Source organism: Crinia signifera, chromosome 12 (genome assembly GCF_055691185.1).
Source record: "Crinia signifera chromosome 12, ASM5569118v1, whole genome shotgun sequence".
Taxonomy (NCBI): domain Eukaryota; kingdom Metazoa; phylum Chordata; class Amphibia; order Anura; family Myobatrachidae; genus Crinia; species Crinia signifera.
Window position 1 is genome coordinate 80,731,178 of NC_139228.1, and position 12,476 is coordinate 80,743,653.

At 57.2% G+C, this 12,476-nt stretch overlaps 1 protein-coding gene across 2 annotated transcripts in view; it reads right to left on the reverse strand.

Moving 5' to 3' along the window:
• PRKD1 (protein kinase D1) overlaps positions 1–2,462 on the reverse strand; it is a 105,779-nt gene extending 103,317 nt beyond the window's left edge. Inside the window, exon 1 of one of the 2 annotated variants that reach the window (XM_083166892.1) lies at positions 2,033–2,462. In XM_083166892.1, the coding sequence (XP_083023018.1) occupies positions 2,033–2,194 (162 nt within the window). In that variant the 5' untranslated portion in view covers positions 2,195–2,462. The remainder of the gene's footprint in view (positions 1–2,032) is intronic. The other variant, XM_083166893.1, reaches the window with a different exon arrangement.
• Positions 2,463–12,476: the final 10,014 nt, after the last annotated feature.

Below are 12,476 nucleotides of genomic sequence, written 5' to 3' on the forward strand. Positions count from 1 at the left end.
TACACACACACAGTGACCGGTGCTAGGTGCAGTGCTGGGATATATACACACAGTGACCGGTGCTAGGTGCAGTGCTGGGATATATACACACAGTGACCGGTGTTAGGTGTAGTGCTGGGATATATACACAAAGTGACCGGTGCTAGGTGCAGTGCTGGGATATAGACACACAGTGACCGGTGCTAGGTGCAGTGCTGGGATATATACACACAGTGACCGGTGCTAGGTGCAGTGCTAGGATATATACACACACACAGTGACCGGTGCTAGGTGCAGTGCTGGGATACATACACACACACACAGTGACCGGTGCTAGGTGCAGTGCTGGGATATATACACACAGTGACCGGTGCTAGGTGCAGTGCTGGGATATATACACACAGTGACCGGTGTTAGGTGTAGTGCTGGGATATATACACAAAGTGACCGGTGCTAGGTGCAGTGCTGGGATATAGACACACAGTGACCGGTGCTAGGTGCAGTGCTGGGATATATACACACAGTGACCGGTGCTAGGTGCAGTGCTAGGATATATACACACACACAGTGACCGGTGCTAGGTGCAGTGCTGGGATACATACACACACACACAGTGACCGGTGCAGTGCTGGGATATAGACACACACACAGTGACCGGTGCAGTGCTGGGATATATACACACACACAGTGACCGGTGCTAGGTGCAGTGCTGGGATATACACACACAGTGACCGGTGCTAGGTGCAGTGCTGGGATATACACACACAGTGACCGGTGCTAGGTGCAGTGCTGGGATATACACACACAGTGACCGGTGCTAGGTGCAGTGCTGGGATATACACACACAGTGACCGGTGCTAGGTGCAGTGCTGGGATATACACACACAGTGACCGGTGCTAGGTGCAGTGCTGGGATATATACACAGTGACCGGTGCTAGGTGCAGTGCTGGGATATATACACAGTGACCGGTGCTAGGTGCAGTGCTGGGATATATACACACAGTGACCGGTGCTAGGTGCAGTGCTGGGATATATACACACAGTGACCGGTGCTAGGTGTAGTGCTGGGATATATACACAGTGACCGGTGCTAGGTGCAGTGCTGGGATATATACACACAGTGACCGGTGCTAGGTGCAGTGCTGGGATATATACACACAGTGCCTGGTGCTAGGTGTAGTGCTGGGATATATACACACAGTAACCGGTGCTAGGTGCAGTGCTGGGATATACACACACAGTGACCGGTGCTAGGTGCAGTGCTGGGATATACACACACAGTGACCGGTGCTAGGTGCAGTGCTGGGATATATACACAGTGACCGGTGCTAGGTGCAGTGCTGGGATATATACACAGTGACCGGTGCTAGGTGCAGTGCTGGGATATATACACACAGTAACCGGTGCTAGGTGCAGTGCTGGGATATACACACACAGTGACCGGTGCTAGGTGCAGTGCTGGGATATACACACACAGTGACCGGTGCTAGGTGCAGTGCTGGGATATATACACAGTGACCGGTGCTAGGTGCAGTGCTGGGATATATACACAGTGACCGGTGCTAGGTGCAGTGCTGAGATATATACACACAGTGACCGGTGCTAGGTGCAGTGCTGGGATATATACACACAGTGACCGGTGCTAGGTGCAGTGCTGGGATATATACACACAGTGACCGGTGCTAGGTGTAGTGCTGGGATATATACACAGTGACCGGTGCTAGGTGTAGTGCTGGGATATATACACACAGTGACCGGTGCTAGGTGCAGTGCTGGGATATATACACACAGTGCCTGGTGCTAGGTGTAGTGCTGGGATATATACACACAGTGCCTGGTGCTAGGTGTAGTGCTGGGATATATACACACAGTGATCTATATACACATAATGACCGGGCTATATACACACAGTGGGTTATATACACAGTGACCGGGCTATATAATATATATATATATATATATATATATATATATATATATATATATACACACACACATACACACACACACAGTGGGCTATACACACACAGAGCACAGCAGCAGAGGCCTCACCTTCTGGTCCACGATGGAGCAGGCCATCTCTCGCACGGCCCCCAGGCTCAGCTCCCCGGGCTCGGGCAGTAGGACGGGCTCCCGGCTCAGGCCGATCTGGATCTGCAGGGAGAGGCCGGGGCCCGCGGGGCTGGGCGGCCGGATCACCGGGGGGGCGCTCATAGACAGCTGGGCCCGCCAGCGGGAGACACCAGGGGGGACACGGGTCAATCACACAGCCGCACCCCGCAGCACAGCACCCGGCTACACACTACCCGCACAGCCACTCTCCTGGCGCCGGCATGCCCATCACCGCTGCCCCCGGGACTCACTCCGTGCCGCGGCCGCCGCTGCTTCCCTTCCTGCAAAACTTTCACCATCAACAAGTCCGTGCGGCGCCCACACACTCACACACTCACACACGTACGTGCACACACACTGCCTGACAACGCGGGCCCCCTGCTGGACACACTGCGACATAGCAACAGGGGGCCCCCTGCTGGACACACACACACGTACGTGCACACACACTGCCTGACAACGCGGGCCCCCTGCTGGACACACAGCAACATGGCAACACGGGGCCCCCTGCCGGACACTCACACACACTCACACACGTCCGTGCACACACACTGCCTGACAACGCGGGCCCCCTGCCGGCCACACTGCGACATGGCAACAGGGGGCCCCCTGCCGAACACTCACACACGTACGTGCACACACACTGCCTGACAACGCGGGCCCCCTGCTGGACACACTGCGACATAGCAACAGGGGGCCCCTGCCGGACACTCACACACACTCACACACGTACGTGCACACACACTGCCTGACAACGCGGGCCCCCTACTGGACACACAGCAACATGGCAACAGGGGGCCCCCTGCCGGACACTCACACACACACGTTCGTGCACACACACTGCCTGACTACGCGGGCCCCCTGCTAGCCACACTGCTACATGGCAACAGGGGGCCCCCTGCCGGACACTTACACACACACGTACGTGCACACACACTGCCTAACAACGCGGGCCCCCTGCCGGACACACAGCGACATGGCAACACGGGGCCCCCTGCCGGACACACACACTCACACACGTACGTGCACACACACTGCCTGACAACGCGGGCCCCCTGCTGGACACACTGCGACATGGCAACACGGGGCCCCCTGCCGGACACACACTCAGACACGTACGTGCACACTTACTGCCTGACAACGCTGGCCCCCTGCCGGACACACTTTGACATGGCTACAGGGGGCCCCCTGTCGGACACACACTCACACACTCACGTATGTGCACACACACTGCGCCCCCAGCTGGACACACACTCACACACGCACACACATTGCCTGACAACACGGCGCCCCCTGCCGGCCGCCCACTCACACATACACGTACGTGCACACACACTGCCTGAAAACGTGGGCCCCCTGCCGGTCGCACACACACACTCACACACACACACACTGTGCCCCCTGCTGGCCGCACTGCAACATGGCACACACTCACACACGTACGTGCACACACACTGCCTGACAACACGGGGCCCCCTGCTGGCCACACTGTGACATGACAACACTGCCCCTGCCAGCCGCACCCTCACACACACACTACCTGGGAACACGGCGCCCCCTGCCAGCCGCACACTCACACACGTACGTTCACACACACTGCCTGACAACACGGCGCCCACACACTCACTCACACACACACTGCCTGACAACATGGCGCCCCCTGCCGGCCACACACACACTGCCTGACAACACGGCGCCCCCTGCCGGCCGCACTGCGACATGGCAACACGGGCCCCCTGCCGGCCACACACACACACTGCCTGACAACGCGGTTCCCCCTGCCGGCCACACACACACAAACTGCCTGACAACACGGCGCCCCCTGCCGGCCACACTGCGACATGACAACACGGGCCCCCCTGCTGGCCGCACAGCGACATGGCAGCGCTACAGCCCCCTGCCGGCTGCACACTCACACACGTACGTGCACACACACTGCCTGACAACACGGCACCCCCTGCCGGCCACACTGCGACATGGCAACAGGGGGCCCCCTGCTGGACACACACACGTACATGCACACACACTGCCTGACAACTCAGGCCCCCTGCTGGACACACAGCGACATGGCAACAGGGGGCCCCCTGCCGGACACTCACACACTCACACACGTACGTGCACACACACTGCCTGACAACGCGGGCCCCCTGCTGGCCACACTGCGACATGGCAACAGGGGGCCCCCTGCTGGACACACACTCACACACGTACGTGCAAACACACTGCCTGACAACGCGGGCCCCCTGCTGGACACACAGCGACATGGCAACACGGGGCCCCCTGCCGGACACTCACACACGTACGTGCACACACACTGCCTGACAACGCGGGCCCCCTGCCGGACACACAGCGACATGGCAACAGGGGGCCCCCTGCCGGACACTCACACACACACACACACACACGTACGTGCACACACACTGCCTAACAACGCGGGCCCCCTGCCGGACACACAGCGACATGGCAACACGGGGCCCCCTGCCAGACACACACACTCACACACGTACGTGCACACACACTGCCTGACAACGCGGGCCCCCTGCTGGACACACTGCGACATGGCAACACGGGGCCCCCTGCCGGACACACACTCAGACACGTACGTGCACACTTACTGCCTGACAACGCGGGCCCCCTGCCGGACACACTGCGGCATGGCTACAGGGGGCCCCCTGTCGGACACACACTCACACACACACGTATGTGCACACACACTGCGCCCCCAGCTGGACACACACTCACACACGCACACACATTGCCTGACAACACGGCGCCCCCTGCCGGCCGCCCACTCACACATACACGTACGTGCACACACTGCCTGAAAACGTGGGCCCCCTGCCGGTCGCACACACACACACACTGTGCCCCCTGCTGGCCGCACTGCAACATGGCAACAGGGGGCCCCCTGCCGGACACACACTCACACACGTACGTGCACACACACTGCCTGACAACACGGGGCCCCCTGCTGGCCACACTGTGACATGACAACACTGCCCCTGCCGGCCGCACCCTCACACACACACTACCTGGGAACACGGCGCCCCCTGCCAGCCGCACACTCACACACGTACGTTCACACACACTGCCTGACAACACGGCGCCCACACACTCACTCACTCACTCACACACACACTGCCTGACAACATGGTGCCCCCTGCCGGCCACACACACACTGCCTGACAACACGGCGCCCCCTGCCGGCCGCACTGCGACATGGCAACACGGGCCCCCTGCCGGCCACACACACACACTGCCTGACAACACGGTTCCCCCTGCCGGCCACACACACACACAAACTGCCTGACAACACGGCACCCCCTGCCGGCCACACTGCGACGTGACAACACGGGCCCCCCTGCTGGCCGCACAGCGACATGGCAGCGCTACAGCCCCCTGCCGGCCGCACACTCACACACGTACGTGCACACACACTGCCTGACAACACGGCGCCCCCTGCCGGCCACACTGCGACATGGCAACAGGGGGCCCCCTGCTGGACACACACACGTACGTGCACACACACTGCCTGACAACGCAGGCCCCCTGCTGGACACTCAGCGACATTGTAACAGGGGGCCCCCTGCCGGACACTCACACACGTACGTGCACACACACTGCCTGACAACTCGGGCCCCCTGCTGGCCACACTGCGACATGGCAACAGGGGGGCCCCTGCTGGACACACACTCACACACGTACGTGCACACACACTGCCTGACAACACGGGCCCCCTGCTGGACACACAGCGACATGGCAACACGGGGCCCCCTGCCGGACACTCACACACTCACACACGTACGTGCACACACACTGCCTGACAACGCGGGCCCCCTGCTGGACACACAGCGACATGGCAACAGGGGGCCCCCTGCCGGACACTCACACACTCACACACGTACGTGCACACACACTGCCTGACAACGCGGGCCCCCTGCCGGCCACACTGCGACATGGCAACAGGGGGCCCCCTGCTGGACACACACTCACACACGTACGTGCACACACACTGCCTGACAATGCGGGCCCCCTGCTGGACACACAGCGACATGGCAACACGGGGTCCCCTGCCGGACACTCACACACGTACGTGCACACACACTGCCTGACAACGGGGGCCCCCTGCTGGACACACAGCGACATGGCAACACGGGTCCCCCTGCCGGACACTCACACACGTACGTGCACACACACTGCCTGACAACGCGGGCCCCCTGCCGGCCACACTGCGACATGGCAACAGGGGGCCCCCTGCCACTCACACACACACGTACGTGCACACACACTGCCTGACAACGCAGGCCCCCTGCTGGACACACAGCGACATGGCAACAAGGGGCCCCCTGCCGAACACTCACACACTCACACACGTACATGCACACACACTGCCTGACAACGCGGGCCCACTGCCGGCCACACTGCGACATGGCAACAGGGTGCCCCCTGCCGGACACTCACACACACACGTACGTGCACACACACTGCCTGACAACGCGGGCCCCCTGCTGGACACACAGCGACATGGCAACACAGGGCCCCCTGCCGGACACACACTCACACACGTACGTGCACACTCACTGCCTGACAACATGGGCCCCCTGCCGGACACACTGCGACATGGCTACAGGGGGCCCCCTGCTGGACACACACTCACACACTCACAAACGTACGTGCACACACACTGCCTGACAATGCGGGCCCCCTGCTGGACACACAGCGACATGGCAACACGGGGCCCCCTGCCGGACACTCACACACGTACGTGCACACACACTGCCTGACAACGGGGGCCCCCTGCTGGACACACAGCGACATGGCAACAGGGGGCACCCTGCCGGACACTCACACACGTACGTGCACACACACTGCCTGACAACGCGGGCCCCCTGCTGGACACACAGCGACATGGCAACACGGGTCCCCCTGCCGGACACTCACACACGTACGTGCACACACACTGCCTGACAACGCGGGCCCCCTGCCGGCCACACTGCGACATGGCAACAGGGGGCCCCCTGCCACTCACACACACACGTACGTGCACACACACTGCCTGACAACGCGGGCCCCCTGCTGGACACACAGCGACATGGCAACAAGGGGCCCCCTGCCGAACACTCACACACTCACACACGTACGTGCACACACACTGCCTGACAACGCGGGCCCACTGCCGGCCACACTGCGACATGGCAACAGGGGGCCCCCTGCCGGACACTCACACACACACGTACGTGCACACACACTGCCTGACAACGCGGGCCCCCTGCTGGACACACAGCGACATGGCAACACAGGGCCCCCTGCCGGACACACACTCACATAGGTACGTGCACACTTACTGCCTGACAACATGGGCCCCCTGCCGGACACACTGCGACATGGCTACAGGGGGCCCCCTGCCGGACACACACTCACACACACACGTATGTGCACACACACACTGCGCCCCCTGCCGGACACACACTCACACATACACGTACGTGCACACACACTGCCTAAAAACACAGGCCCCCTGCCGGTCGCACACACACACTCACACACACTGTGCCCCCTGCTGGCCGCACTGCAACATGGCAACAGGGGGCCCCCTGCCGTACACACACTCACACACGTACGTGCACACACACTGTGACATGACAACACTGCCCCTGCTGGCTGCACCCTCACACACACACTACCTGGGAACACGGCGCCCCCTGCTAGCCGCACACTCACACACACACTGACAACACGGCGCCCACACACTCACTCACACACACACACACACTGCCTGACAACATGGCGCCCCCTGCCGGCCACACACTCACACACACACACTGCCTGACAACACGGCGCCCCCTTCCGGCCGCACTGCGACATGGCAACACGGGCCCCCTGCCGGCCACACTGCGGCATGACAACACGGGGCCCCCTGCTGGCCACACACTCACACACGTACGTGCACACACACTGCCTGGGAACACGGCCCCCCCTGCCGGCCACACATGTACATCCACACACTGCCTGGCAACACGGTGCCCCCTGCCGGCCAAACTGCATCATGACAACACGGGGCCCCCTGCTGGCCACACACTCACACACACTGCCTTTCAAGACAGCGCCCCCTGCCGGCCACACATGTACATGAAAACTCTGCCTGGCAACACGGCGCCCCTGCCGGCCAAACTGCGTCATGACAACACGGGGCCCCCTGCCTGCCACACACACACACTGCCTGACAACACGGTTCCCCCTGCCGGCCACACACACACACAAACTGCCTGACAACACGGCACCCCCTGCCGGCCACACTGCGACATGACAACACGGGCCCCCCTGCTGGCCGCACAGCGACATGGCAGCGCTACAGCCCCCTGCCGGCCGCACACTCACACACGTACGTGCACACACACTGCCTAACAACACGGTGCCCCCTGCCGGCCAAACTGCATCATGACAACACGGGGCCCCCTGCTGGCCACACACTCACACACACTGCCTTTCAACACAGCGCCCCCTGCCGGCCACACATGTACATGCACACTCTGCCTGGTAACACGGCGCCGCCTGCCGGCCAAACTGCATCAAGACAACACGGGGCCCCCTGCCGGCCACACACTGCCTTTCAACACAGCGCCCCCTGCCGGCCACACACACACACACAAACTGCCTGACAACACAGCGCCCCCTGCTGGACACACTGCGACATGGCAACACGGGGCCCCCTTCCGGCCACACTGCGACATGACAACACGGGGCCCCCTGCCGGCCACACAGCGACACGGCAGCACTACGGCCACCTGCCGGCCACACAGCGACATGGCAGCACTGCCCCTTCCGGCCACACATTGACATGGCAGCGCAACGGCCACCTGCCGGCCACACAGCGACACGGCAGCGCTACAGCCCCCTGCCGGCCACACCGCGACATGACAACACGGGACCCACTGCAGGCCACACAGCGACACGGCAGCACTGCCTTTGCCGGCCACACAGCGACACAGCAGCCTGGTGTTAGACGCCGTCTTTTTTGCTGTCTACACAAATCCAAGTGAGTGCCACCTCCACCTCTACATATATATATATATATATATATATATATATATATATATATGTCTAGTGTCTGTGTGTCTCTGAAACACCGCCATCTGCTAGCAGCGCGTTAAACTACATCTCTTTCTCTCTCACACATGCACAAACACAGGGGCAATCGCACTTACACAAACACAGAGGCAATCACACGGTAGCAGACTAGCTTTCAAAACATTTTCTTTGAGCTGGCTTTGTCCTGCTCTGACCACTGGAAGCAGTGCTGACATTCTGATATACTAAGGGTTATGGGTCATAGGGCACTAAGGTTGACATGCATTGGGTCAACTACTAAAGGTCAACATGGGCCAAGGTCGACAACTCAGAAGGCCTACATGGGTTTAGGTCGACAGGGTCATTGGGTCGACACATGCATTCGGACTACATGGGCAAGGTTGACATGGGGGTTTTTCACTTTTTTGTCCCGAATGTCGACACAGTCATCATGGACACCGTATTGGTGCACAGCATCCCCTTGCATGGCTTGCGCTTCTCACATGGTGCCTCGCTGCGCTCAGCAAAGTATTTTTTTTTCCTTCCACACACTAGTGGATGGTAGGGCATGACATCCTGCCTGTCGGCACATGTCGGCTCAAAAATAGTGAAAAACCCCATGTCGACCTTTTGACTGTCGACCTTGCACTTATTTTGAAACCATTTAATATGATATTAGGGTACTTGTGGAGTATCACGGCTCCCATCGCATGCCATCGCATGCCATATATAGTGGCATGCGATTGGATGCGATTTTTGCAGTTTTTTACCAATTTTTTTTTTACAAAATCGCATGCGATTTGATCGAATGCGATCGCATGCGTTTTTTAACAGAAAAGCATCCAAATGCATTGAAATTAGTATCAAACATGTTCAATGGCCCCCAAATGTCATTTTTGAGGCTGTACCACCCCCACTATCAACGCGAACCCGATGCGTGGTGAGCGCAGCGAGCCCGCGAGGGGCGGCGTTACACGTCCTACGACCTTTTCATACCCCCACTATCCACGTCGGCGTGGAGTTGAGAATAGAAAGTGTGGCGAGCGCAGCGAGCCACCGAGCCCAAAGCGTGGCGAGCGGACACGGACACCTGTGAAGCCCGCGAGGGGACGCGGATACCTGTAAAGGTATCCGTGTCCCCTCGCGGGGCGCGCTGCGCTCGCCACGCTTCGGGCTCGGTGGCTCGCTGCGCTCGCCACACTTTCTATTCTCATCTCCACGCCGACGTGGATAGTGGGGGTATGAAAAGGTCGTAGGACGCGTAACGACACCCCTCGCGGGCTCGCTGCGCTCACCACGCTTCGGGTTCGCGTTGATAGTGGGGGTGGTACAGCCTCAAAAATTACATTTGGGGGCCATTGAACATGTTTGATACTAATTTCAATGCATTTGGATGCTTTTCTGTTAAAAAACGCATGCGATCGCATGCGATTGCATGCGATGCGATTTTTTTGCTATGCGATGCACATCGTGGGAGCCGTGATTGTCCACAAGTACCGATATTAGTATTTGGTTTTGGCTATGTGGGAACTCTTTTATACATGTAATCAAATAAATATGTGGACAACATAGGGACTCACACTCCATCATCAGCACCCAGAACACCGCAGGTTTTCCAGATCTCCTCATAAAAAGGTTCTGTTCATGAAGCAGTGAAAAGATAGGAAACCAATCAGCTGCTACGTATAGTTTTATAGAATGTACTTTATAGATTATTGGTTGCCATAGGCAACTTTTCCACCTTGAAAAAGACTACCCAAAGGTTGAAACACGTTGGTGGGGTGCCACTATTTTTGATGTCCTTGTGTTACAGAGTTGCCGTATATGCCAGCAAACTGTGAGTGTGCTCCCCGGGTTTTTTCATCTGGCCGCTTCTGTGTTTTTGGTTCTGTATTCCATCTGGCACCGGTTTTTATGTCATTTTTTACAATAAAAAGAAATTGTTTTACTGAATGAAGTTGGAGACATGTTTTGTGCAAAGAAACCTTGATGCGAGTTCCATCATCCCCTTACATGTAAGCTACAAGTAAGCACCCCTTAACTGATTGGCATAAAGAGATTCAATCAAAGAAACCTTTATATAAGGGGTCTTAACCCTTTTCATGTAAGCAGAGTGTAAGCTGTTGCAATATCCTATCGAGGCACGAGGTGATCCCCTAAAAAAGCCCACTAATTCTCACGCTGGTGACATAGAAGAATCCATCAATTCATCTAGCCCCTATATATATATATAGACTATATGTTTGTGGACTACTACACAATTTGTGTGTTTTTCTGTTACCGTATGAAATAATTCTGGAAAAGAAACAGTCCGGGATTTCCAGCTGGTAAAACATACCCTTTTTTTCATTTGTCGATATTACCCACAGTAGAGCGCTGTCCTCCCAAAATATTCTATGTTATATAAACTTTTCCACTGGCTCACCTCACTCTTTTTTCTGCTTCATGAATAGATCCCCAAATGTATTATTATTATTATTACTACCCTTTATACGGTGTCACAAGGATTCTACAGCGCCTGGCAAATATAGATAAGCAAAAAACAAGAAAATAATGAATGACAGCACAAGGCACATTGGTACAAATACATGGTAAGTACAGACAGTTGCAGCAGGAGACAGGATACTGATGCAATTATCAGGCTGTCAGAGACATGAGGAGAGAGGGCCCTGCTTGTGAGAGCTCATACCCCTTTCACACTGCAGACTCTTAAACGGTTTATTGCCGTTTTTTTGCCTTTTAAAACGGGTAAAGCTGCAGTGTGAAAGCTCCAAATACAGATATTTGTTAAACAGTTAAAAAGCTGGTCCTACCCGCTTCGGAGCAGTTTTTTGAGCAGTGTGAAGGGCTCTATTTTTATGGCTTGAAACATGTTCCTTGAGGGTTAAACGGGTTGAATGTGTGAATGGTACTTACATGGTATTTAAAACGGTTTTCACCTGCAATGTGAAAGGGGTTTAGTGGCTCAGACCCGTTTTAAATACTGTTTTGAAATACTGGGTCTTAAACATTTAGGCAATGTGAAAGCAGCATTACATTCTAAAGGAGGAGGGTGGGGGGGTGGAGCAAACAGACTGGGGTGACACAGAATCACAAATGAAATAATTAGCGGCACTTGTGTCAGAGAGTAATGAGTACACCTGTGCACCTGCTGGGTGACCTGGAAAAGGTGAGCTGTTTGGTAACCTGAGGACCAAGTTTGAGAATAACTGACAGATACCATTTCTGGGACAAAACAGGCCACACATCTGTCCCACCAAATATGTCACACACACACTTTGCCATAGGTCATGACCCTCCCCTCGCCGCAGTCACA